The 23,410-nt window shown below is 39.9% G+C and overlaps 2 protein-coding genes across 3 annotated transcripts; one reads left to right on the top strand and one right to left on the bottom strand.

Moving 5' to 3' along the window:
• Nucleotides 1-264: 264 nt before the first annotated feature.
• LOC120715066 (serine/threonine-protein kinase ICK-like) lies at nt 265-11,838 on the bottom strand. Of its 2 annotated transcripts, XM_040001856.1 has the most exons (14): nt 11,488-11,838; nt 8,918-9,186; nt 8,701-8,755; nt 3,934-4,055; nt 3,755-3,834; nt 3,504-3,636; nt 3,233-3,404; nt 2,683-2,850; nt 2,215-2,598; nt 1,857-2,071; nt 1,629-1,771; nt 1,346-1,462; nt 1,150-1,257; nt 265-1,033 (listed from the first exon to the last, which is right to left on the bottom strand). In XM_040001856.1, exons 2-14 carry the CDS (start codon nt 9,016-9,018, stop codon nt 882-884), a joined length of 1,950 nt encoding a protein of 649 aa, XP_039857790.1. In that variant the 5' UTR covers nt 9,019-9,186; nt 11,488-11,838; the 3' UTR covers nt 265-881. The 2 variants fall into 2 exon arrangements, with proteins under 2 accessions (XP_039857790.1, XP_039857791.1); XM_040001857.1 differs by lacking the exons at nt 8,701-8,755; nt 8,918-9,186; nt 11,488-11,838 and adding an exon at nt 4,576-4,631.
• Nucleotides 11,839-13,514: 1,676 nt separating this feature from the next.
• On the top strand, nt 13,515-21,128 carry fbxo9 (F-box protein 9). Its single transcript, XM_040001894.1, has 13 exons — nt 13,515-13,701; nt 14,476-14,547; nt 15,603-15,734; nt 15,835-15,892; nt 16,049-16,148; nt 16,552-16,682; nt 16,772-16,886; nt 17,040-17,158; nt 18,167-18,257; nt 19,375-19,470; nt 19,557-19,650; nt 20,444-20,598; nt 20,685-21,128. The coding sequence occupies exons 1-13, from the start codon at nt 13,699-13,701 to the stop codon at nt 20,791-20,793; spliced, it is 1,275 nt and encodes a 424-aa protein (XP_039857828.1). The 5' UTR covers nt 13,515-13,698; the 3' UTR covers nt 20,794-21,128.
• Nucleotides 21,129-23,410: the final 2,282 nt, after the last annotated feature.

The raw sequence follows: 23,410 nt of genomic DNA, 5'->3' as shown, positions 1-23,410 counted from the left end.
TTCAAGCAGAATCCAATTTTGAGTTAAAATGATGAAAACTGTGTCACTTTCCAAATATTTCCTAACCTATCTGCTTTAGTATTAATAGCTGGATTAATCCCTGACAGAGTAATCCAGCAGCCAAGCTGTGCTCATCCTGCAGCAGCTGTGGACCTGACATGGAAACTGGGCTGACAGGTAATAGTTCCATTTAAAAGAAATAACAATAAAACGTTTCAATCGACTACAATTGCTTCATAAAAGAATAAACTGTGCGAATACCAGTACCCAGTCAAAAAGTTTAATTGTACTTGATAACCTGCATTTCAATAATTACACTCAGTTTGGCCGAGAGGGGTTAAATGTGTTACTGAACAGAAACAGATCTATACAATGTCACAACCCCTTGAATTGCATTAAAATTCAGTGACATAAAAAAAGGAGATAACACATAAATGACAGCTACCTGATTGGAAATGCAATCACTGTAAAACAAAAGAATAATCATGTAAAAAGAAAAACATTACTACTGTACAGAGGCAAAGTAACTTGTCAGCCAAAAAAAGTCACAGTGAATAGTTACAGTATGCATATAACGTGTACATGTGGTAAACAACAGATATGATACAAAACTGCGAATGCAACCTCCGCAGGACAAACGTTCAGCTCCAGAAATACAAAATAAAACACTGATGAGCAAATCTGGGCTCACATTTTGGCAGGTTGCATTCTACCTGTTTACTTAAATATTTTACATATCACAACATCCATGGTACGCACGACAAAACTGAATTTATTGCTGTGTAAGATTTATGTACACATTTTGATTATAAAACGACTATGCCTACTCTTTGGAGAGAAACAGTTCTTAGGGCACAGATCGGAGCTCAGGGGCGAGGCCACTAGCGGTGTCCGTATTTGGCAGACCAGTCCGTTCGCCCATGAATAGTCTGCAGCGGCGGGCGAGGCAGCAGACCCGGGGTGCTTTTGTTGGTCGATGGCATGTTGGCAGACGTGTTCATCTGGCTCCGGCCAGACCGCCATGTTGCATAATCTGAAACCGCAACAAAGAAACACGAAAAGCGGGTTTTGAAGGCAGTGTTTTTTTTTCCCTTTATAAATTCCTTTTTTAAGAACTGGGTATCAAAGAAAGCTCAGATCTGTGCTCACTTGATGCTGTTGTCTCCACTGAAGGACACTGATGCCCTCTGTGACCGGCAGAGCCGCTGTCTTTTTTGTAAAAAGATGGCATGTATCCACCTGGGATTGTATTTGTGCCTGATAGTTAAAAGCAAAAGCCCATTACTTTGAACCTCTTTAACAACAACAACAACAACAAAGAGTCTAAAGGTTACAGTGAAGTTACCGTGAGCGCCTCTACTCGGCAGAGTCCCTCCGAATGGAATACTACTGCTGCCCCAAAGGTGGCTTCCAGTGAAGTCTTTACTGGCATTGATGGCCACGTTCTTCTTTGTACTAATGCCTGAAATGAACAGAAAGGCAATCATAAATATTAGATTCTTAAATGGGCAACATTTAAGAATAACAGCTGGGTAAACCTATTAACTGAGACCAAACATTATAGATTATTTTTTTAAATAAAGCCCATCCCCTACTTCTGCTATGTATAAAAATACACTGTTTATTACCAGGTAAATATCTCGACTGCCTCAAGTAATGCTGCTTAGCAGAGGCAGTTCTTGATGGCTCTTGATAGGATGCAGTCTTGTTCAGGTTTAAAGGTGCATCTTCATTTCCAGTGGGTCGGCTAAAATCCAGAATATTTCCATATCTGTGAGACAAAAAAGTGGAGGGATCTGAATAACCAGCATGCACATAACTAATGTGCAAATGTCACAAACAGATCAGAGCCTCACCTGCTCAGCGTGCCCTCTCCCTGCCTCGACTTCTGTGTAGAGAAGTTACTTTTCCCGAGAATGCTTATAGACGTCAGATCGGTTTCTTCGTAATCGTCCCAGTCGTCACCCTTGAGGTGCCCTGTGCCGTGGCCCCACCGCCGCCGCCCTCCTCCTCCTTTAGGTTTCAACTGATAGCTCAGCAGGTTTGCATTTTCTGGCTCCTGCCTCGTTTGCTACACCAAGATTGGCCAAGAATATAAAGACAACGCAACAACTTGTCTCTTTAGCCTTTCACTGATTCATTTTTTCTGTGCTCTACATTTGCGCTACTCAGATGTGGATTACACAGATTTTTCAAAGCATTTAGGAGCCTCACCTTGCACTGGAGAGTCTTGTCAACGATGTAAGGAAGATGGCTCTGCGGCGTTCCCTCAGTCTGCTCCTGCTTCAGGATGTGCTTTGGCTGCTGCTGCTCTCGCACCAGCTCTGTGTGCCGCTGGTACGCTGCAGCCTGGGCGGCTGCCGATGCAGGGGAGTGCTGGACCTGCTGAAGAGGCCTGGAGGGCGAGCAGTGTTGGTTGGGAGGAGGAGGCTGGGAGGGGGGCACAGGCTTAAGCAGCAGAGGCTGCTGCTGCAACATCTGTTGAGACTGTAAAGGAGTCTGCATTGGCACACGGCTCGGCTGGGGCCTGCCCTGCTCCAAGATCTGCTGAGGCGTCCCCAAAGCTTGGCCAACATGGAAGTACGAATACCTGAGAGCCTGTGAAAAAAAAAAAATGTAATTGTTCTCTTCGCTAAGCTGCACAGAGTAATGGAAATACCAGGACATCAAATCAGATACTACCTGGGCAGACGCTGGTCTCTTCTTGGGATCCCACTGCAGCAGGTCGGTCATCAGATGGATGGCTTCAGGACTTGCATTTGGGATCAGTGTCTTCAGATTACTGGGAACACACTGAGGCCAACGGAAATTCATGGCACTTGCCAGCTGATATCCCTCGGGCCAATCATTCTAGAAGGAGGAGTCAGTCCACGGTTTACGTTTTGAGACTTGAAAAACTCAGAAAGCTTCACATTCTCGCTGCGTTGCCAACAGTAGACATGATCGCGCCCACTCAAGCCTGTCCTTATGATTCCACCATATGCACCGTAGCATGTTTCTAAAGGATCACAAGCAGTTCTCAACACTAATAAGCACAGACTAGTTTGACAGAAGTCGACTCAAACTGCACACAGCAAATAAGGAGGACTCAAAGAGTCTTTTTAAAAGACCCTTTTTTAAAGATGGCTCCTCACACTATAGAGTTTCAGTGAGGTGGACACCAACTCTTATTAAGTAACACCTTGTTTCTCCCAAACTCAAAATGTTTTTGGCTCTGTGTGTGAATAACTACCTTCTTTGGTGTACCCAAGACTTGGCAAATCTTGAATATGGTGTCTACTTCACTGGATCCTGGGAAAAGAGGCCTGAGGGTATACAGCTCTGCCATAATGCAGCCAACTGCCCACTGGTCTATAGGTGAACTGTAGGATGTGGATCTGAGGAGCACCTCTGGAGCTCGGTACCTGGTACAAAAAGAAGAGTAAGAGGACTTAGGCATCCTTCAAGTACATGAGAACTACGTTTGCTCGAAAACAAACAAACAAAAAAAAAAATCAAATCACCATCTAGTTGAAACATAATCCGTGTAAGGCGGTCGAGATCTGATCTCTCGGGCAAGCCCAAAGTCAGCTATTTTCACCAGCTCTGGGCCCATGCACAGAAGATTCTCTGGCTTCATATCCCTGTGGAAAAAACCTAACCAGAGACGCATGCATGAGCATCTCGCCGGATTGAAATGGCAGGGATGCAACATTTAATGAACACCCTGGAGTAAAAACAACAAAAAAACCAAAACAAAACAAACCAGACGTACCATGTTTATGAATGAAGGCGAGCCCCTGAAGTATCTGAAACATGATATTTCTTACAGTAGATTCAGGAAATAACCGGGTCCTGCACAAAGAAAACATTCAAAGCTGGATGAGTACAGAAACAGCAAACCTTACTCAAATACACTTTCAAATATGGAAATACCTAAATCACTGCACACACCTGTCTTTCATGAGCTGGTACAAATTCTCCTTCATGTACTCAAATATAAAGTAGAGGTGATCATTTTCCCGAATGACCTCCTTAAGCTTGATCACGTTAGCATGGTTCAGCTTCTTTAAGGACTGCAAGAATAGACACAAGCATTAACACAACGTGGACTCCATAAAGCCGAAGCAGAGGGAGAAATAAATGAATCTAAACATGCTGGACAACACACAGAGGTCACTGCAGCACATTCAGAAGCACACCCTACAACTACCAAAAAACCCTTGTAGGTATAGGTAGGGTGTAGTTTGGAGGGTGAAATGCTGCAAAGGTGGGATTTATGCTTACAATTTAAAAAAAAAAGAAAGGGGGGGGGGGGGATATGGAATAAATAGAAAGCAGAATGGAGAAATATACACTTTCCCATGCACTGGGATGGTATAGGTTTAACCATGCTATATTTTAGTAAGGGGGAGGAAAGCCATAATGGGTCTCAGATTTCATGATAGCATGCTGTAATTATAAATCTACTCAGCAGGACTCAAAGGAGCAGCATGTTCTACTCGTGTCTGCTGTATCAAGGTTAAGCTCTAGAAAGGGGTGTGTGTAGGCCGGGGTGGGGAACAGAGCTCAAAACCAACAGCACACAAGAATCACCTTCTGCTCTTAGAGCTGGTGTGTGACTGTTGCACTGTGAGGAAATTTAGACAGCAAAATACTGAAACGGTGTGAAAAACAAACAGAAAGGCATTCATTGATTTCCCAAATGGCCTAGCATGTAAATCATCACTACATTACCCATAAAGCAATAGCATATATACACAATAGCATTAAGAGCATTATGAGCTTTCTAAACAAAATAATGAAAAATAATCAACCCAAACTAAAACATTGGCCTCATGTGATAATGCTTTTCCTTATTTTGTGTCATATATGTGCTGGATGTTGTTATTCATACCATAATTTGATAATAATGAGATTTGAAAGTAATCCTAATGTGTTTGATTTTAGATTTTTTTTTTTTACTCTTGGCTGTACATGACGTCAGAGTGAGTGTATTTCCTAATATGGTTATCTCAGACACACAGCAACCCAAACAACTGCTGTTCAAAGGTTTTTCATGTGGAGCAGCCAATCAGAAGGAGAGTGTCCATAAAAGGGAAGGACAGTAGATGCATTATCGTGGGAGACTTAACTAAAGCCCAGCATGTGGTAAATATGGTTAATTTTTAACTGTAAATCCTGAAGAGCTAGTCACGTGTAATAACATCATACTTTATGGTCACGTTTCCTGTTGCAATCAGTGTTTATTGATGTACCTGCCTGTAGTGCAGAATGTCTTTCTCGACATCATGAATTCAAAAATATTGTCACTGGGAATTTAATGAGTGATATACACCCAACTGATACTTTATTAGGTACATCTCATCAACTGCTCATTAACACAAATAACCACCCCGCCCCTCGATTCTCAGTAGGATATGGCAGCAATTTATTCAATGCATTCAGACATTTGTTGAGATGATCTGCTAATGTTCAAACTGAGCATCCATAACCGTAAAAAATAAAGCCACAGTTTTTAGTTTCAAATTAGGAACAGAGAACTCTGTGATACACAGGCAAAGGTGTTCAGATAAGGGTATACAAGAGGTTAAGAAGCGGAATACTACCTACATTAAAAAAAAAAAAATGGGAAAGGGAAACAAATACAGCAATTTCAAATGACATTTGGTATCAGCAGTGTGCTTTTCAGTGGAGAATTTCTAGTTCTAATATATGGAGATGTTTTGGTTGGAAGAGTCTCTGTGGGTTTTTTATTACTCCTGCACAAAGTAAACATTATTCTAATCACTCTAGCTGCTGGAGAAACTGTGGGGCCCAAGGAATAAAACACTTCCACTTGTTTTGGTCCTGCCCATTGATCAACACTTTTTGGGTATTGATTCATTCTGAGTTACAGATCATTTTTAGTATGCAAATTCCCTTTAATTGGGATGAACTTTTGTTTGGATATTTATACTCAGTGAATGTAGATAAAACGTCCAAGCTGTTGTATGGTATTCTGAGTCTGGCTGCCCGTAAGACTATTACCAAGAAATGGCTTAGTGTGAAAATTCCATCACTAAATGACTGGTATGAGATTGTTTATGGGAAAATGGAAAGAATTACCTTCATTAATAGACTCCAATATGACATATTTAGTGATATTTGGGTTAAATGGAAACATTACATTTTGTCAAGGAGACCCGATTTTGTTTGAATCTCTGTAATTATGTATGCCACATTTCTGTGTATATATGTATATGTCAGTATGTATGAGGGTATAGGCGAATATATATGTATGTAGGTATGTGTATGTATGTCTAAGTATATGGGTGTGTATGTGTATGTGTGTGTGTGTATATACACACACTAGATGGTACACCCATTTGTTTATTTTTGATTATTTGTTTATTTTGGTTTATTTGTGCTCTTATAGGTTGTTTATTAAAAAATTTAAAAATTTAAAAAAAAAAAAAAAAAAAAAAAAAAAACACAAAACAAACTGAGCATCAAAGCCACAGTAAGACAAATAACCACTTGTTACAACCGAGGAACGCACAAGAGAATCTGTGAACACACAAACAGATGCGCTACAGCAGCAAAAGACCACACTGGGTGCCACTCCTGTCAGGTAAGAGCAGGAAACTAAGGCTACATCCTTGGACAATAGCAGCTTGGAAAAATGTTGCCTTGTCTGATGAGTCTTGAATTCTGCTGCAACATTCAGATGGTAAGGTTTGAATTTGGTGTAAACAACATGAAAGCATGGATCCACCCTGCTTTGTACCAAAGGTTCAGGCTGGTGCTGTTGGTGTAATGGTGTGGGCGAATCTATACCACAAAGAACTTGAAGTAGTTCTGGGGTTTCAACCTGGTACTGGGAAGGTGTAACTAATGAAGCCAGTAAGTGTATGTAAGTAATATTTAGACAGTGAAGTAACTTCAAGTGTCCAATTCAGAAATATACAATGAGGTGAAAGTTTTAAGTTTTGTTCAGGATAAAGACAAATCTTGCTAGCTATGAAATGACCAATTTATGTTTTCTCTGAGTTGTGTCATATATGTGCTGTTGCCACGAGGGATGTTGTTATTCATACCATAACTTGATAATAATGAGATTTAAAAGTAATCCTTACATGTTTGATTTTAGATTTTTTTATTTTTTTTTTACTCTTGGCTGTACATGACGTCAGAGTGAGTGTATTTCCTAATATGGTTATCTCAGACACACAGCAACCCAAACACAACTGCTATTCAAAGGTTTTTCATGTGGAGCAGCCAATCAGAAGGACAGTGTCCATAAAAGGGAAGGACAGTAGATGCATTATCGTGGGAGACTGCACTAAAGCCCAGCATGTGGTAAATATGGTTAATTTTTAACTGTAAATCCTGAAGAGCTAGTCACGTGTAATAACATCATACTTTATGGTCACGTTTCCTGTTGCAGTGTTTATTGATGTACCTGCCTGTAGTGCAGAATGTCTTTCTCAACATCATGAATTCAAAAATATTGTCACTGGGAATTTAATGAATGTTATACACCCAACTGATACTTTATTAGGTACATCTTATCAACTGCTTATTAACACAAATACCCCCCTCGATTCTCAGTAGGATATGGTAGCAATTTATTTAATGCGTTCAGACATGTAGACACAGTTGAGACAATCTGAGCATCAAAGTTACAGTAAGACAAATAACAGCAACCGAGGAACGCAGAAGAGTCTCTGAACGCACAAACAGATGCGCTACAGCAGCAGAAGACCACACTGGGTGCCACTCCTCAGGTAAGAGCACGAAACTGACGCAACAGTTCTCATTGGCTCACCAACCTTGAACAACGGCAGCTTGGAAAACTGTTGCCTTGTCTGATAAGTCTTGAATTTTGCTGCAACATTCAGATGGTAAGGTTTGAATTTGGTGTAAACAACATGAAAGCATGGATCCATCCTGCTTTGTACCATAGGTTCAGGCTGGTGTTGTTGGTGTAATGGCGTGGGCGAATCTATACCATGAGTAGTTCTGAGGTTTCAACCTGGTACTGGGAAGGTGTAACTAGTGAAGCCAGTGAGTGCATGTAAGTAATATTTAGACAGTGAAGTAACTTACAGTGAGGTGACAGTTTTAAGTTTTGTTAAGGATAAAGGCAAATGTTTCTTGCTGTGAAAGGGACAACATATATTTTCTCTGAGTATGTTAAATTCTTCAGGACTATTTTGGATGGCACAAGCATGACAGGGGTCAAATGACGTGTTCTAATGCACATCGAGCCAGAACCAGCTGGCCACTTTGGTTTGGCTGACTATTCCTGTGTAGTACAGCATAAATCAGTTTCTGCTGAGAGTCTTCAGTGTGCAAAGCTACCTCTTTCCCTCATCTGCCAAGGAGGACTAGTAGAATAAAAACAAAAATCTTCAGGACAAGCACATTTACATGTTTTAAAATCATAAAAATGACATCTTGTGTCACATATAAATATAATTCTGTGTATTTCATTCAGAAAATAAGGTACTATGTTAAAGCACAACAATGCTGATCAATTCAAGCCTGGATACAACTGAAGAGGCTGCAAGATATCCTTTAAGGATTAGGTGTTCAAAGTAAATGTGGTAGGTTGATTAAATCATTTTCCCCACCAAGAATGAAGAATTGTGTTAACAGATTCAATGTTAAATTTAGGTTGATTTATTTTCCATCACTCACTTTAAAATGTTAAACTTTTCAAAAATGTAAGCTCACCTTCACTTCACGGAGGTTCATGCATTCTTCCCAGGAGTAGAACTTCCTTTTCATTCTGAAATAACATAACAGAAAAAAATAAAAAAAACAAAACAGCCTGTGTCTTGGCTTACAGTTAGCTTTTCAAGTCGAGACCAAATGAAATCATACTATAGCTAAACCCAAGAAGGAAAAACATCTATCAGATTACAGAAAAACACAATTTTGTGATACTCACTTCTTAATGGCAACTAGTTCCCCCGACTCCAGACTGCGGCCGAGGATGACTGAGCCGTAGGTGCCATCCCCGAGCTGTCTGATGGTAGTGTATCTATTCATTATGCTTGTCCTTCCGTAGCATTGTCAGGGGACAGATAATAACGGGGTGGAAAACAGAGATGTGTTCGCCTCCTACTGCTGAATGCAACCAGATTTTCCTGTGACAACAGCAGAAGACTACAGGCAGAGGTGGAGGACTCATTGTGTCATGGACTTCTGTCCTTTGAGCTGAGAAAGAAAAAGAAAAATAAAGAGACCAAGCATGAGTTCACTCAGCAAAGGATCCACAAACTAACCACTGAGTGGGACATTATTTCTTTAAGCCTTTAAATCTTATCAGTCAGTGATGGGAGACAATATTAAATCTTTCTAAGTATATGTGTCCACAATATATCCAGGTACAGATATACTAACCAAAGAGTCACACAGATAGTTAAGAGCCTTGATTGGTTAGTTACTGCAGTAGAGCCTGAACTCTGGAACAATGCTAAAAGGTCGTGCGATCTGATGAATGCTCCAGAGTGATGGATGTGATGCATCGAGGTAAGAAGAGAGGCAGGTGAAGTGATGCGCCCACCATGCATAGTTCATACCGTCGAGTTTTTCAGGTGACCAAAAAATGAGGCCAGCTAACTACTTGAATATATGGATTAAAAAACAAAAAACATGAATTATTATTTTTTCCCCTTTCCTGATAGTGCACCATTTTCGGAGATGATAATACTAGGATTTTGAGTAGTTCAGGGGGGAACTTTTGGGATGTGCTGGAGAAGACATTATACAACTGTCCGCCTCTCCCATCATAAACGCAACATCATGGTGAAAAAGCAATGCAACTCTGCATGGAAACAATTACGACACAGCGGAAGCTTGTAGAAACATAAACACACCAGCTCACTCATATCATATCTTTTATTGAATGCATGCAATTTATAGTCACCCTTCTATCCCTTATTTAATAGAATAGAGGATTTGGAATAAAAAAAAAAAAAAAAAAAAAAAAAAAATCATAACCCTCGAGGTCAATGTGTTACACCACAGAAAATTTAAGTCCACCTCCATCAAGATGTGACTGAAAGACTTGCATGCTTTGCGTAGTGAGTTTCAGTTTCTTACTTCTATACAAAGGCTTTTAGTACCAAAGTGCAGCATAACAAGGTTTAAAAATAGCTTTCTTCCAGCAGCCACTCAAATAAACAAATCATAGTTTTGCTATCCTAGATGATGCTGTGCAGATTCTCAATATCAGCATCAGAGAACATTAGAGGGACAGCTCAAGTTGAGATGGAGACAAAGTTAGAGTGGCAAGGCTGAGATGGTTTACACATGGGCAGAGGAGGGAGAGTGGATATATTACATAAAGGATGCTGAATATGTAGCTGCCAGGAAGGTGGAAAAGAGGAAGACCGTGGAAGGAGTAATGAATGTAGTGAAGCAGGACGTGCAGAGGGTTAGTGCTGGGGTGGTAGAGATAGGATAAGGCGGGGGCAGATGATCTGTCATGGTGACCGCTAAAGGGCGCAGCTGAAAGAAGACTTTGGGCAAAATATTCTTTGGACTGAAGTAAAACTAACAAAAAAAAAACCTCATAAAAATAACGTCATACCAACAGTCAAACATAATGGTCACAGTGTGATGGTCTGGGGCTGCTTTGCTGCTTCAGGACCTGGAAGACTTGCTGTAATTGATGAGATCATGAATTTCTGATATCTATCAGAAAATCCTGAAGGAGACTGTCCGTCTGTTTTGGAGTGGCCCAGTCGTGGGCTGGTGTGAAATCAGATTAAGATCATGCATTTCAAGCATCTCAAATAGGCTGCTCATGCCAGAAAACTCTCCAATGTGGCCAAACTAATGGAAGAGGGGCCAAAATTCCTAGACAGTAATGTGACAGACTCATCACCACTTATCACAAACACTTGATTCCAGTTCTTGCAGCCAAGGGTGGCACAACCAGTTATTAGGTTCAGGGGGCAATCACTTTTTCCACACAGTCATGTGGGTTTGGATAGCTGTGCTGTTTAACCCCAAATAAATGAAATCATATTTAAAAACTGCCTTTTGCATTTACTCAGGTTATGTTTGTCTAAAATTAAGCTTTATTCATGACCTAAAACATTTAAAATGATAATAAATAGAATACAAATTAAGAAGGAGGCACTATTTTTTTCTTTCTTTGTAACAGCACAGTATCAGGAAACTGTGATTATATTGGCCAATTTATCACCATTCATTTCAAAAGAGGGGTTCACATTATGTTAACCTACTGGCAAGAGCTAGCAAACCAGCTACTGTTTACTGCTTTGTTCACTGGCGTTGTTCAGACTGACTGGATTTAATACTACAACAACCCCCTGTGAGTTTGTGGTTACATTTTAGCCAGCCCTCTATCAGCTAGCGTGGTAGAAATAAACATTGACCGCATTGTGATGCTGCTGGTGGCCCAGCTGCTGACAAGCCATCAGAGAAACAGTGGACTGAATGGGCTTCTTACTCAAAATAAAACGACGAGCAGCACACAGCACTTACCCTCCTCGCGTCAAACCGCCAACAGCTCATAGCCAGTCATTCGTAGTCGATGGTAAACAAATGGCTTACTCCATTAGCCCGCTAACTGTTACCGTTACACTCCGAATAGCTGCAACCAGTGTGCCCAACACACACCGTAAATAAATCTCCGGCTAGGCCCCTTCCTCCCTCCCTTCCCTCCTTCCTTCCTCACAGAGATTATCAAGATCTCGCGTTGCTGTGAAAAGACCCTGCGGTTTAATTTCAACAAATCACAGCAGTCCTCCTCTCATCCCGTCGTAAAGATGCTGGAGCGTAAACACCAGCTTTTATGTATCTATGTCGCTTTTAACGAGTGCGGACTATTTAAAGCGGGGCTTTTACTGTGTTTAGTCCACGCATTGCTAGAGAAGATAAACATGAAGCACGGCAGTCATTTAAAGTTATCGACATTTTATGACATAATCGTGAAGGGCGAATGGCGAGGTGTAAAGACCAGCCAGTAACATAAAAAATACGCAAAGAGTGGAAAAGATGTTTAGGTGCAGAGCAAAAGCGGAAGTGAGCAACATTTAGTGCTCTTGTTTCGCACTCTTCTTTGATTAAAGAAAAAAAGAGCCCTTATTATGAATGTGAGGTCATCATCGTTTTCCCTACTCCCTAAATTGTTAGTACGCATTCTTTTTTACATGTATAAAGTGCCTTTCGGAGACTGCTGTTGCCATTTGGTGCTATATTATAATGAATTGCAAAAATAAATAAGTAAATTTAAAAAAAAAAAACTTCAAAAAAGCAAAAAAGGAATACTGGCGAGCCTACTGATATATACAATTCGTGGATTTACATTTTATATTTAACTGGCAGGAATTAAAAAAGCAACAGCTCTGACAATCACATTGGAATTTACACTCACAGGACACTTTATAAGGTACACCTTGCTAGTACTAGGTTGGATTCCCTTTTGCCTTCAGAACTACATTAATTCTTTGTGGTGTAGATTCAACAAGTCGTTGGAAACATTCCTCTGAGACTTTGGTTGGAACATCCCATCCCTCTGCATCCCAAAGGTGCTCTAGTGGAATGACATATGTTGACTGTGGAGGCCAATTGAGTACAGGGAACTCACTGATATGTTCAAGGAGTCAGTTTGAGATTATCTGAACTTTGTGACATGGTGTGTTATCCAGCTGGAAGAAGCCATCAGAAGATGGGTACACTGTGACCAAAACTGAGGTAGGCTCTGGCATTTAAATGATTGGTTGGTACTAAGTTGCCCAAAGTTTGCCAAGAAAATATACCTAACACCATTACACCATCACAACCCTGAACCATGGATACAAGGCAGGATGGATTCATGCTTTCATGTTGTTTATGCTAACCATCTGAATGTTGCAGCAGAATTCAAGACTCATCAGACTAGACAGCATTTTTCCAATCTTCTATCATCCAATTATGGTGACCCTGTGCAAACTGTAGCCTCTATTTCCCCTTAGCTGATGGGAGTTGAATGAATGAATGAATGAATGAATGTCTTTTATTCGAGCAACCAAATAATAAAGTTATTGTAATGTACAATTACACACACACAAAAAAGAAAAAAACAATGCATTTAGTGTGTTCTTCTGCTGCTGCAGCCCATCTGCTTCAAGGTTCCACATGTTGTGCATTCAGAGATGCTCTTCTGCGGTTGTGATGAGTGGTTAATTGGAATCTAGTTTTAATCAACAACCATGCTACATTCAAAGCCACTTAAATAACCTTTCTTCCTCATGCTGATGCTCAGGTTTAGCTTCAGTGGGTCATCTTGATCATGCTTAAATGTGCCATGTGATTGGCTGGTTCCACCAGCAGTGGAACAGGTGCACCTGTCAGAATATTTAATGTCCCGTAATTAACATGCCAACAATTTGGTCACTAAAGACAGTTGTTGTTATAATATAACACACACATACAGGCCACTCATAAATGACAGCTGCTAGACGTTGCCCCTCACAGGGATGTTTATTTTTCAGTTGATATTGAAGAGCCGGAGTGACACAGGGCGCTTCTCGAGTTTCACAGCGCCTCCTGACTTCCTGTGCCACTGAGGCTCCGGGCTACTCAGCGAAATGGCTGCGTTCCTGCGAGCTCGTAAATATGTCCGTTGTGTTGTCCGTTTCTCCGACCGTGAACTGTAAACGGTAGTACTGACCGCCTGTGAAGATAACAAGGAGACTTACTGGCCAGGTTGTCATGGTGGGTCACCGTGTTTTTGGCAGTTATGCAGCGAAAAGTGTTAGCGAGCTAGCGAGCTAATGTAGCTAACGTCACCTGGCTTCTTTTAATGCTACCTGCAGCTCAGCCTAGCTCAGCTAAGCTGAGCTGTAAGCTAACTAGTTTACTAACTAGTTACGAAAGTAGTTGATTTACAACACTTGACGCCTACATTTAGATGCAAGACCCTCAAATCAACGATATGCAGATTAATTCACAGTATTATACACCGAGGTTAGCATCGCAGACTGTTAAGCTAAATATGGTTGTGTTACCTGAGTTGCTTCTAAATCAGGCCCACAGCAGAACTTTATAGTTTCTATTTTTTGCAACAAGTTTGACCACTTTGACAGTTTGTATGTTAAAGAAAAATGAAACTTATTTACCGCAACATGAACAGGGAAGTGTGCTGTAATAACAAGGAGCATCAAACTGTCAACAAAAAACGTTGTGCAATGCATATAAAGCAACGTGTACTTACAATATTGTTGTTTATTACGTATTTCATATGCATTTTAAATCGATTTTGTTTAGGGAGTAGCAGTGTAGTTAACTTCAACCCAAAGTGAGCTAAATGCATATATTAATGTTTATGTGTATTAAGTTTGGTTACATGAGGCTTGCTATTCTAGTCTCTAAATTTAGCTTCATCACCTTATTGACTGCTATATACAGGATGGCTGATAATCTGTTTTTTATATAAATAGTTAACCGTAAATTAATTTTTTTAAATTATAACTTCGGTTTCGTGTGCAGGCTGACGAAAATGCAGATATTGAAGGTACAGTAGAGGATGAAGATGAAAGTTCAGATGATCCAGATCTTCAGGTGAGCAGCATAAATTATGGTTTGTGCAACACTCTAGGGCTGTGCTTCATTAAATTTTACTTCCAAGGAGCCATATTTTCTTGCAATTTATTTATTTAGTCATAAAAGCACACAGTGGTGTTAGTGGAAGGTAAGCGTGGTAAGAAGACATTCTTAAGGAGGGGACACAGGGAGAAAAGACTGAGATGTGTCAGATTACAAAAAATTTGCACTGACAATCAGTGACACCAGGTCTGATGGAGTGATGAGTCTAATTTGAAATTCTTCTTTTAAATTGTCATCAATATGTACAGTTGAAGCCAGGAGAGTGGTACAACAGTGGGTGTCTGCTGCCGTCTATATAACATGGTGGAGGTGCTGTTATTTTGATCCATCATGCAAAACCATCTATAAAGCTTCTGATTGTCAACAGCTTCATTTTTCAGCATAACAATGATCCCAAACACACTACCAATGTAGTAAAAACATACCTGCATAGAAAAACACATACTATGCTATCAGTCAGGGCTGGGGCCTCCCCAGAGCCTGGAGCAGCACATCTAACTTATCTCCTGAAAATAAAACAAAAACTGCAGTGTCATTAATGCATAAAGGTCAAGAAAACTACAATATTCCTAAAAGCGAACCTGTACTGTGCATCAACGTATCCTTCGAGCTAGCACTGAAATCACTAACAAAAACATTTGTTTTGGCCAAAGATAAGATATGTTATCCCCTCATGTACTTATTTGTTTAAAGTGGCAAAACCTGCGCTGTATGCAAAACATGGCAGCCGAATTAATTCTCATATGTTAGGCAGGTACAATGAAAGACGAGGAGGACTTTATTTTATTTGTTTGCAACGATTCATTTATAAAAATATATTATAAGAATGTAGTACACTGTACTTCACCTCCTGGCAGTTTATATATTTCTGAGTTCATACAGTATTGTATCTCATTCTTAAATTTGTAAACCAAATAGGCTGTAACAGCAGTGTTAAAGTTCAACTAAGCATGGATAAGCTAAAACCTTTCTTTGGCACTCACTCTATTAATGTTGTAATCGAATTGCAGCTGGAGCTCAATGTGTTCAGAGCTCAGTGGATGTCTGAGCTCAAACCGAGCTCCGGAGCGAGTGGAACGAGCAACCGACTGCTCCAAGCCAAAGGTCTGAGGAAGGCTCAAGAAATTGCTAGAGAGGAAAAGGCAAGTTGGGGAATTTATTTTTTTTTTCTAGCTGTAAGCTTGCATGTGTTGTCGATTATTATCAGCTGTTAAATGACTGACGAGAGTCACCTTCCCTCAGGCCACAGAGCTGTTCTTGAGAGCTGCTCAGGAGGAGCAGAATGGAGCTGTCTATGAAGGTATGTGCTACATAGGATACAGATGGCACTTTACCACAAATAAAAATAACTCTTTAGAAGTTAACAAGTCTTTATCCTTAAACGCCGTCCATTTAGTTCTGTAATTTCTCTGAGGTTGTTTGTTTCTCATGTCTAATCTGATGTTTTTACTTGCAGCTATCAAATTTTATCGCATGGCTATGCAGCTTGTTCCTGACATTGAGTTTAAAATCAACTACAGCCGTCCTCCTGATGCAGACAGAGGTGGAGGGAACTAGTAAGCTACTTTATTTTGTTTGATCTTACCGCAGGTCTGTTGTGTGACAGCATGTTTTCAGATATTAAGTTGTTCTAAAATTATAGTCTTATGTAAATCGCTTTCTTTTCGGGGATCATTTTCCCCTGTGAGGTAATTAAGATGCTAAACAGAGAGCTGCTATATTAATTATTATTGAAATTATACTAGTAGTATAAAGGCTGAACTTATAATGAGGGTGTGAGGAGGATCACTCAGCTGGATTAAAACTTAAGCTGCCCCATTTACAACAACAACAAAAGCAACTTTTCTTTCTTTGCTTTTGTTTGGTAGGTGAATAATATAGTGTGCTGGCTTGTATGAGAGCAGTGCATAGTCTAATTTCTTAAACTGAGCATACTGTGTTTATTTTTCTTTTTGGCAGCATGGAGGATAGTGATGCTGATGGGGAGATCGAGGATCTACTTGCCTACTTCGAGCAGCAGCTATCTGTGGAAGGCTCATTTCCAAAGATCTGCACTCCTGAGGTTGAAATGACTCAGGTGCACATTTCAGGTAAAAACCTCTAATGTAATTTCATTGTAAACCTCTCGAGTCATAATAAACGCATAGCAATTATCATTCTTTTCTTTTTTTGATTGCAGCTTTGCCACGGGAAATCCTGATGTACATATTTCGGTGGGTTGTATCAAGCGATCTGGACATGCGCGCTCTGGAGCAGCTGTCTTTGGTTTGCCGTGGGTTTTACATTTGTGCAAGGTCAGCCTCGCTTTCAAAGAAATCAGCTGGGTGATAAATTATTTGTCAGCAAGCTCAGCTTTTGACAAAATTGTCAATTTTATATCAGGCAATAAAGGATCTCATGGTGCTGTGAGCTCTTAATTTTTTGTTTCGCTTTCATTCTCTCTCCAGAGACCCTGAGATTTGGCGCTTGGCTTGTTTAAGAGTTTGGGGACGGAAGTGCACCAAACTTGTACCCTTCACATCCTGGAGGGAGATGTTCCTGCAAAGGCCCAGAGTCCGTTTTGATGGTAATTACTACTGACACCTCAGGTTTCTAAACCCACATTAGTGCAGGAAAATACCAAAGGTACTGTTTTGTAACAGATACAAAATGATTTAAGAGCTAGAGTGTCATAGAAAATATTTTTTTTTATCAAGACAGATACCACAAGCGTGCTTATCAAGTAAAATTTTCCACGTAATGTGTTTTTTATATTTTTTTTTATAGCAGTTTATTTCAAGTCACGTTGGCCTAGGGACCTGGCAGCGACCATCTCCTAACCACTGTTGAAGAGGGAAAAGAGCAGTTGCTAGCAATTGCTAACTTGAAATTTGTCACAGAGAAATATGGTGCTGTCGAAAACCACCTCGTGATTGCAATCTTCAGTAGTTTGCATGGAGGCTGCATATGTCAAGCATATGTCAGCTACTCGGTGGAGATCATTCACCTTCAAAATAAAAATTTCAGATTTTTAAACGTGTGGTTACAGCAGTAAAACCCAAGTTTTACTGTGAAGGGGAATGTTTTTTCACTACATCATGGAGTGTAACTGCACAGTGTTTGCAGACGAGTCGGTGTCTTCCATGTAAACTATGGGGAATCTGCTAGTGACCCGAAGCAAATGAAAGGAGGTTTTTGGGGCAGAAATTTCTTTGTGACCAATTTCATTTGGTGGGAAATTCACATTTGTGTTGCCAACTGGTCTCTAGGTATAAGGACTTCATGAAAGTTTGCCACCCATGTTTGCATACCTGCTCTTAACTTGCAGTTCACTGTTGCCCCCTGCAGTGTGAGGCAGCTGCTGGAAGGGTACTGAGTTTCAGTACATAAAAAGACCGCAGGAATAATGTTACGGGTGTAATACTTCTTTATGCTGCAAACTTTTAGATGATTGTTACATGCAGCTAACAACAGTTGAGAGCTAAATGCCTCAAATTACCAGCCACTAGTGTTGTTTTTTGCTGATGCTTTTAGAAGTTATTGCTGCCATATTCAATGTAAACGAATTACTGGATGATTCATTTTCTTTCCACAGGTGTGTATATCAGCAAAACATCGTACATTCGCCAAGGAGAGGAATCACTGGATGGATTTTACAGGGCTTGGCACCATGTTGAATACTACAGGTAAATATTTGAGTGTAGTCTTTATTTATTGTGAGTTGTAACGAAACCACAGATGACATTTTTGACAGTGACGACCAGAGATGGGCAGTAACGCGTTACGCATTACTGTAATCCGATTACTTTTTTCAAGTAACGAGTAAAGTAAGGGATTACTATTGCAAAAACGGTAATTAGATTACCGTTACTTTCCCGTAGGAACGCTGCGTTACTGCGTTACTAAAACCGTGATTTTTTTTTTTTTTTTTTTTTTTTGCGAGAATGTCTCATGACAGTGACGTAAGCAAGTGCGACGTTGGTGACAACAGCTGTGTGCAGCTCAACAATGGATAATATATTGAGTGCGGGAGAGAGTATGAGCGTGCAGCGTTTAAAGCGTGGAAGTACTGACCTTACTTTGAGTTTGATTCCATAAAAAGTGACAAAAACATTAGTGTCCGTTGTGCGTGGGAAGAAAACTTCTTTTTACAGCGAAAAAACCCCCCTAAACTTCCAAGCAAGCACCGAGTGCGCAACGACGTAATGGGAAATTTACAGAGAAACTCGCGGATTCTTCAACTGACCGCTGCGGCACACCTGACCCAGGGTAAACCTCCGCCTACCCTACTCCTGCTTTACAGGTGAAAATAGAGCAAAAGGACCGCTAGACCAAAGGACTTTATTTATTTTCTGCTGTGTTTTACTTGCATCTATTTGAAAGAGTGAGTGTAAACACAAAATATATTTTATTTTATGTGCTGGAATGTGCAGAAAATAGGTTTAAATATTAAACAAATTTCTTCCAGTCAGAGAATGGTGCATATAATTAAATTTTTGCTTGATGCATAAAGTTAAAAGATTAAAACTAATAAAACAAGTTTTAAAAAGATGCTTTTCCATTTGATTACATTTTGTATGATGGATTATGTAGAAAAAGTAGAATTGGGCTGAAAGATCTTTCGCTTTATCACCTCTTCAGGTTGTAAATCGTGTTTTTAAAAAGTAACTAAGTAATTAATTTTGAAAGTAAGTAATCAGTAAAGTAACGGGATTACTTTTTGGGGGAAGTAATCAGTAATTAGTTACTGATTACTTTTTTCACGTAACTTGACCAACACTGGTGACGACATTGTTACCTCAGGTACCTCCGCTTCTTCCCTGATGGCCACGTCATCATGCTGACCACCCCTGAGGAGCCTTTGTCCGTTGTTCCCCGTTTGCGTACCAGGAACACCAGGTACACCTTATCTTTTCTCTAAACTCAGCTGGACCCATAGAGAGTATAAAGGATTGACAATTGTTTAATTGTGCTTCTTTTCTCAGAATGGATTCAGTTCTGCTCGGTCACTTCCGTCTCTCACAGGAGACAGGCAATCAAACCAAAGTTTTTGCTGTTGTCTGCAAGAAAAAAGATGAGGTAAGGAAATGTTTGAGGCATTTGAGGGGTGGGAGATGCATAGATAACCGTATATGTATAATAAGGCCAGCTCATTGAGTAAATGAAACCTCAATAAATGGAAGTGGTTAAAAAAAGTCATATGTTTAAAACAGTGCAAATACAGTTGCAGTTACACAATTTGGGGAATTTTCCCCTTGAAAAAAATTACATAGTTTAATCCTAGTATCTCATTCATCAGTGTGTTAGCGTGTCTGTTTCTTTTCATGGAAGAAGTTGGCCTCTTATTGGCCTCTACTCGAACACAAATAAGTTATTTAGCGTGCAGTACATGGCTGCACCAGCGTTGTGCTTGTCAAAAACATTCCTGCATAACATTAAATTGCATTACATAAACACAACACTGTTAAATGTATTGTTATAGTTTACTAGGTCTAAAATGATTTCCCCCTACACAAGTTATACTTCTACTAATGTGTGAGGGTGCTAAACACTGCAGCACTGACCCACGGGTGCTGACAGAATCTATGCCTCTGTTCGAAGCACCCAGAGCCTGGGAAAAAACGCTTTATTTATGTTACGGATACAGTTAGCCAACAAAATCTGAAACAAATGAATCTCAGCTGTGAGTTTGGCTTAATCTCTTCTGGTTGATTGCCAGCTTCGTAGTTATCACATTTCTGGCAGGTTTACAGTATATTCAGCGTTCTTAGGTGCCATGTCTCTGAGAGCATCTGCTGTGAATTCCAGTTTTCCATAATATTTCACCTAACCTGTCGGATTACCGCATCTTGTAAACCGCATCTGTTGACAGAAAGCGACCGACTTCCAAAGGAATCGGTTCTGCAGGCGGAACCCAGCTCCGGAGGCTGAACACAGCTTTCACGTGGGACTGGCTCTGTCCTCTGGGGGGCATCAGAGTTTTAGTAAGCTTGTGTGGATCCACCATTCCTGCCACATCACTTACAAGTAAGTCACAGGACTGCTAATAGAAGTGACCAAGAAGGGAAAAATGTCAATTTCTGTTCTAAACCTGACCGTGATTATGCTTTTAGGTTGACTGGGGAAACGGTCATTACTACTTTTGACCTGGACAGGATGTACACACCCTTCTTCTTTGCACGTGTGAAGAGTTACACTGCTTTCTCTGAGCAGCCTCTCTAAGCAGACCCTGCACATGATCTCACGAAGACCACAGCAGAGATTGAGTCATCGTTGCATCAAAAACTCACGTACTTCTCAACCTGTTTTAATTTGTGCTGCAGCTGCTTTATGGTGTTGCTGTTTGAACCCTCACGTTTTCTAAATGAAAGCATGTCATTCTTTCAGGTACACTTTAGAGAAAAATACTTATTTTCTGATTTCAGAAATTGTGGTAATATGCTGAGAGCTAAAATAATTAGCAGAATTTCCCACCTGTTCCAAGCAATGAATGTTCATACTGTTTTTGTTTTGTTGTGCACTTTCTTCCTCAAATAAACAGTGATGAACAAAACAGCCTCGCTGCTGTGTTGGGGCTTTCTTTTACTCAAAATTGATAGATTACAGAAAACCTACAATAGAAAACCTATTACACAACATGAGTTCAACAGAAAGCATTGCAGATTTAATTTCATGCTTCTACATCATTTGTCTCTTTGAGGACACGGGGGTTTAATCCACATATTACATTTTCTCTGAACTGAGCAGATCAAACAGGATTTACAGGAAAAAACCCCAAAAACAATAAATGTGAAAGTTGTTTGGATTAGTCTGAAATCATTTGTAGCTTTACTAGAGCTGGTGGCTGATCTAAAACTCTATGAAAATGGTAAGTAAATATTTAAATTGTTTGCTGTTGCCAGTTTTTTGGTGGTTCATGGTAAACGAAAGGAAAAGGTCAATAAACGGCTTCTTTTACAGCAATCCTGAATCACTGCGATGAAGCCAGCGTTTGGTCATTTAGCCGGCACTGATTTATGGGAAAAGCAGTGGGAGGATAATGAGGAAATTGCCTAATAATACCTCCAGAAAACCACACCAGTAAGCGGTTATTGTTTCTGACTCATGCTGGACACAATATCATTTTCCCATAGCAAGAGTTTGAGAAATTAGTTTGAGGCAAATTACCTGAACGGCCACTTGAACGTTTGTCTGTTTCATAAGTCTTTAAAATATCTCTGTTCGCATGTTTACATTTCAATGACATGTTAGATTGTGTTTACCATTTATGTAACAGTGTAAAAATGTACAGTTATTGCTATTAATTTGGGTTTCCCTGTCTGCATCCCCTAATCCCAACCGGGCGCCCCTCCCTGAGCCTGTTTCTGCTGGAGTTTTCTTCCTGTTAAAAGGGAGTTTTTGTTTTCATTTCTTTCAGACTTTTTGCTTTTCATTCAGTTAACTTTGCAACATTAGTTTGTTAATTTCACTTTAGTTTTTATTTATTGAAAATGTTTAATTTCCATTGGTTTTAGTCGTAGTTTTGGCCTTTAATATGTCAAAGGTAAGATAAAATAAATAAATAAATCAGCACATGTATTGCAAAAAATATGAATAAATATGTCTATCAAAGCCTCATCAGGCATTTTTTCCCCCCCCAAACACTAAATCTAAACATGCATTTACTTTATTTTAGTTGGTTTTCCAAGTTAAAAGAGGATTTGTTTTATTTTTTCAGAGGTCTAATTGTTATTTGTATTTCAGTTAACTCTTTTTTTTTTTTTTTTTTACATCTAGTTTTACAGGGGTTTTTTTGTTTACTTTCAGTTACCTATAATAACTCTGTTATTGATGGAGCAGCAGGAGATCTGATAACCAAACCTTGTTTTTACCTGTGCTTATGTTAGAGATACTGTGGGGGGAAAAAATCTAAACATTGCATACTGTACTGCTGATTTTATAAACGTCAATAATGTACTCTGACCTCTGGATGTCCTCAGGCCGTGGCCTCTAAAAATCAGTGAGTAAGTCATTGTTTGAATAGTGGCTGGCCAGCAGATACGCCACCAAAGCTCACAAACAGTGGCTCTGTCCTCCAAACGCGACCTCAGTGTGACTCACGGCTCTCCAGTGCATCAAGTCTGCATGCAGTGCTCGTGAGGAGGAGAACAGAGCAAATGGAAAAAACTTTGGGGTGAGGGTGGGTTATTGTCTCAACATATACTGTGTAGACTGAGTCGAAACGACGCTGACCGACCTCGGTAACAGAGGGGAAGAGACTTTTTTTTCTGTCCCCACACCATTAAATAAAAACTTTGTAAGACAAAGCTCCCAAAGAGCTAGTTGGAATAGTTTCATGTGTAAGTGAGAAAGCTGTGCAGGGTGTGACCCCCTCACTCTGGCCTCATGTCTGCTTTCTGAGGTCAGACATTTGGTCACAACATCCTGATTAAATCCACAGTGAGCGAGCACAGACAGAGAGACATAGAAATTGATAATCTCCTGAGAATCAGAAAAAATCATTTTGATATCTAGATTTTTTTAAAGATAATTAAGTATTGTGTTTGAAAGAAATGCTCCACAAAAATGTCCAAATTCTTCTTCTACACACAGTAATACCAAAAAACTTTAGAGCCCTAGCTTACACATTGGTTTTTATCCATAATGCACAATAGAACACTGAATACAAGTTTTATTTTGAAAAGGTTAAAATTACTATTCTGTACTAAACTGAATTTAGGAATCTCACACTGAGAAGAAAAAAGATTATCAATCAAAACATTATTAAAAATGAATAATTTAACATCCTTTCTTGCTATAAAATGTGGAAACTGCAATGCTTATGACTTTGAAAATAAAG

Source organism: Simochromis diagramma, unplaced genomic scaffold (assembly GCF_900408965.1).
Source record: "Simochromis diagramma unplaced genomic scaffold, fSimDia1.1 OVJJ01000421.1, whole genome shotgun sequence".
NCBI lineage: Eukaryota > Metazoa > Chordata > Actinopteri > Cichliformes > Cichlidae > Simochromis > Simochromis diagramma.
The sequence above is the reverse complement of the archived record's forward strand: the minus strand, read 5'-3'. Positions and strand labels throughout refer to the sequence as shown.

Bases quoted from the DNA above. Each gene is read 5' to 3' on its own strand.
- LOC120715066 (XM_040001856.1), bottom strand. From the start codon at position 9,018: ATGAATAGATACACTACCATCAGACAGCTCGGGGATGGCACCTACGGC. The intron at 3,637-3,754 runs GTACGTCTGGTT...GTCTCTGGTTAG, and splicing joins CGCCTTCATTCATAAACATG to GTTTTTTCCACAGGGATATG. The intron at 1,034-1,149 runs GTGAGCACAGAT...TTGCGGTTTCAG, and splicing joins AGTGGAGACAACAGCATCAA to ATTATGCAACATGGCGGTCT.
- fbxo9 (XM_040001894.1), top strand. The intron at 15,735-15,834 runs GCAAGTTGGGGA...ACCTTCCCTCAG, and splicing joins AAATTGCTAGAGAGGAAAAG to GCCACAGAGCTGTTCTTGAG. The intron at 19,471-19,556 runs GTACACCTTATC...TTCTTTTCTCAG, and splicing joins TTGCGTACCAGGAACACCAG to AATGGATTCAGTTCTGCTCG.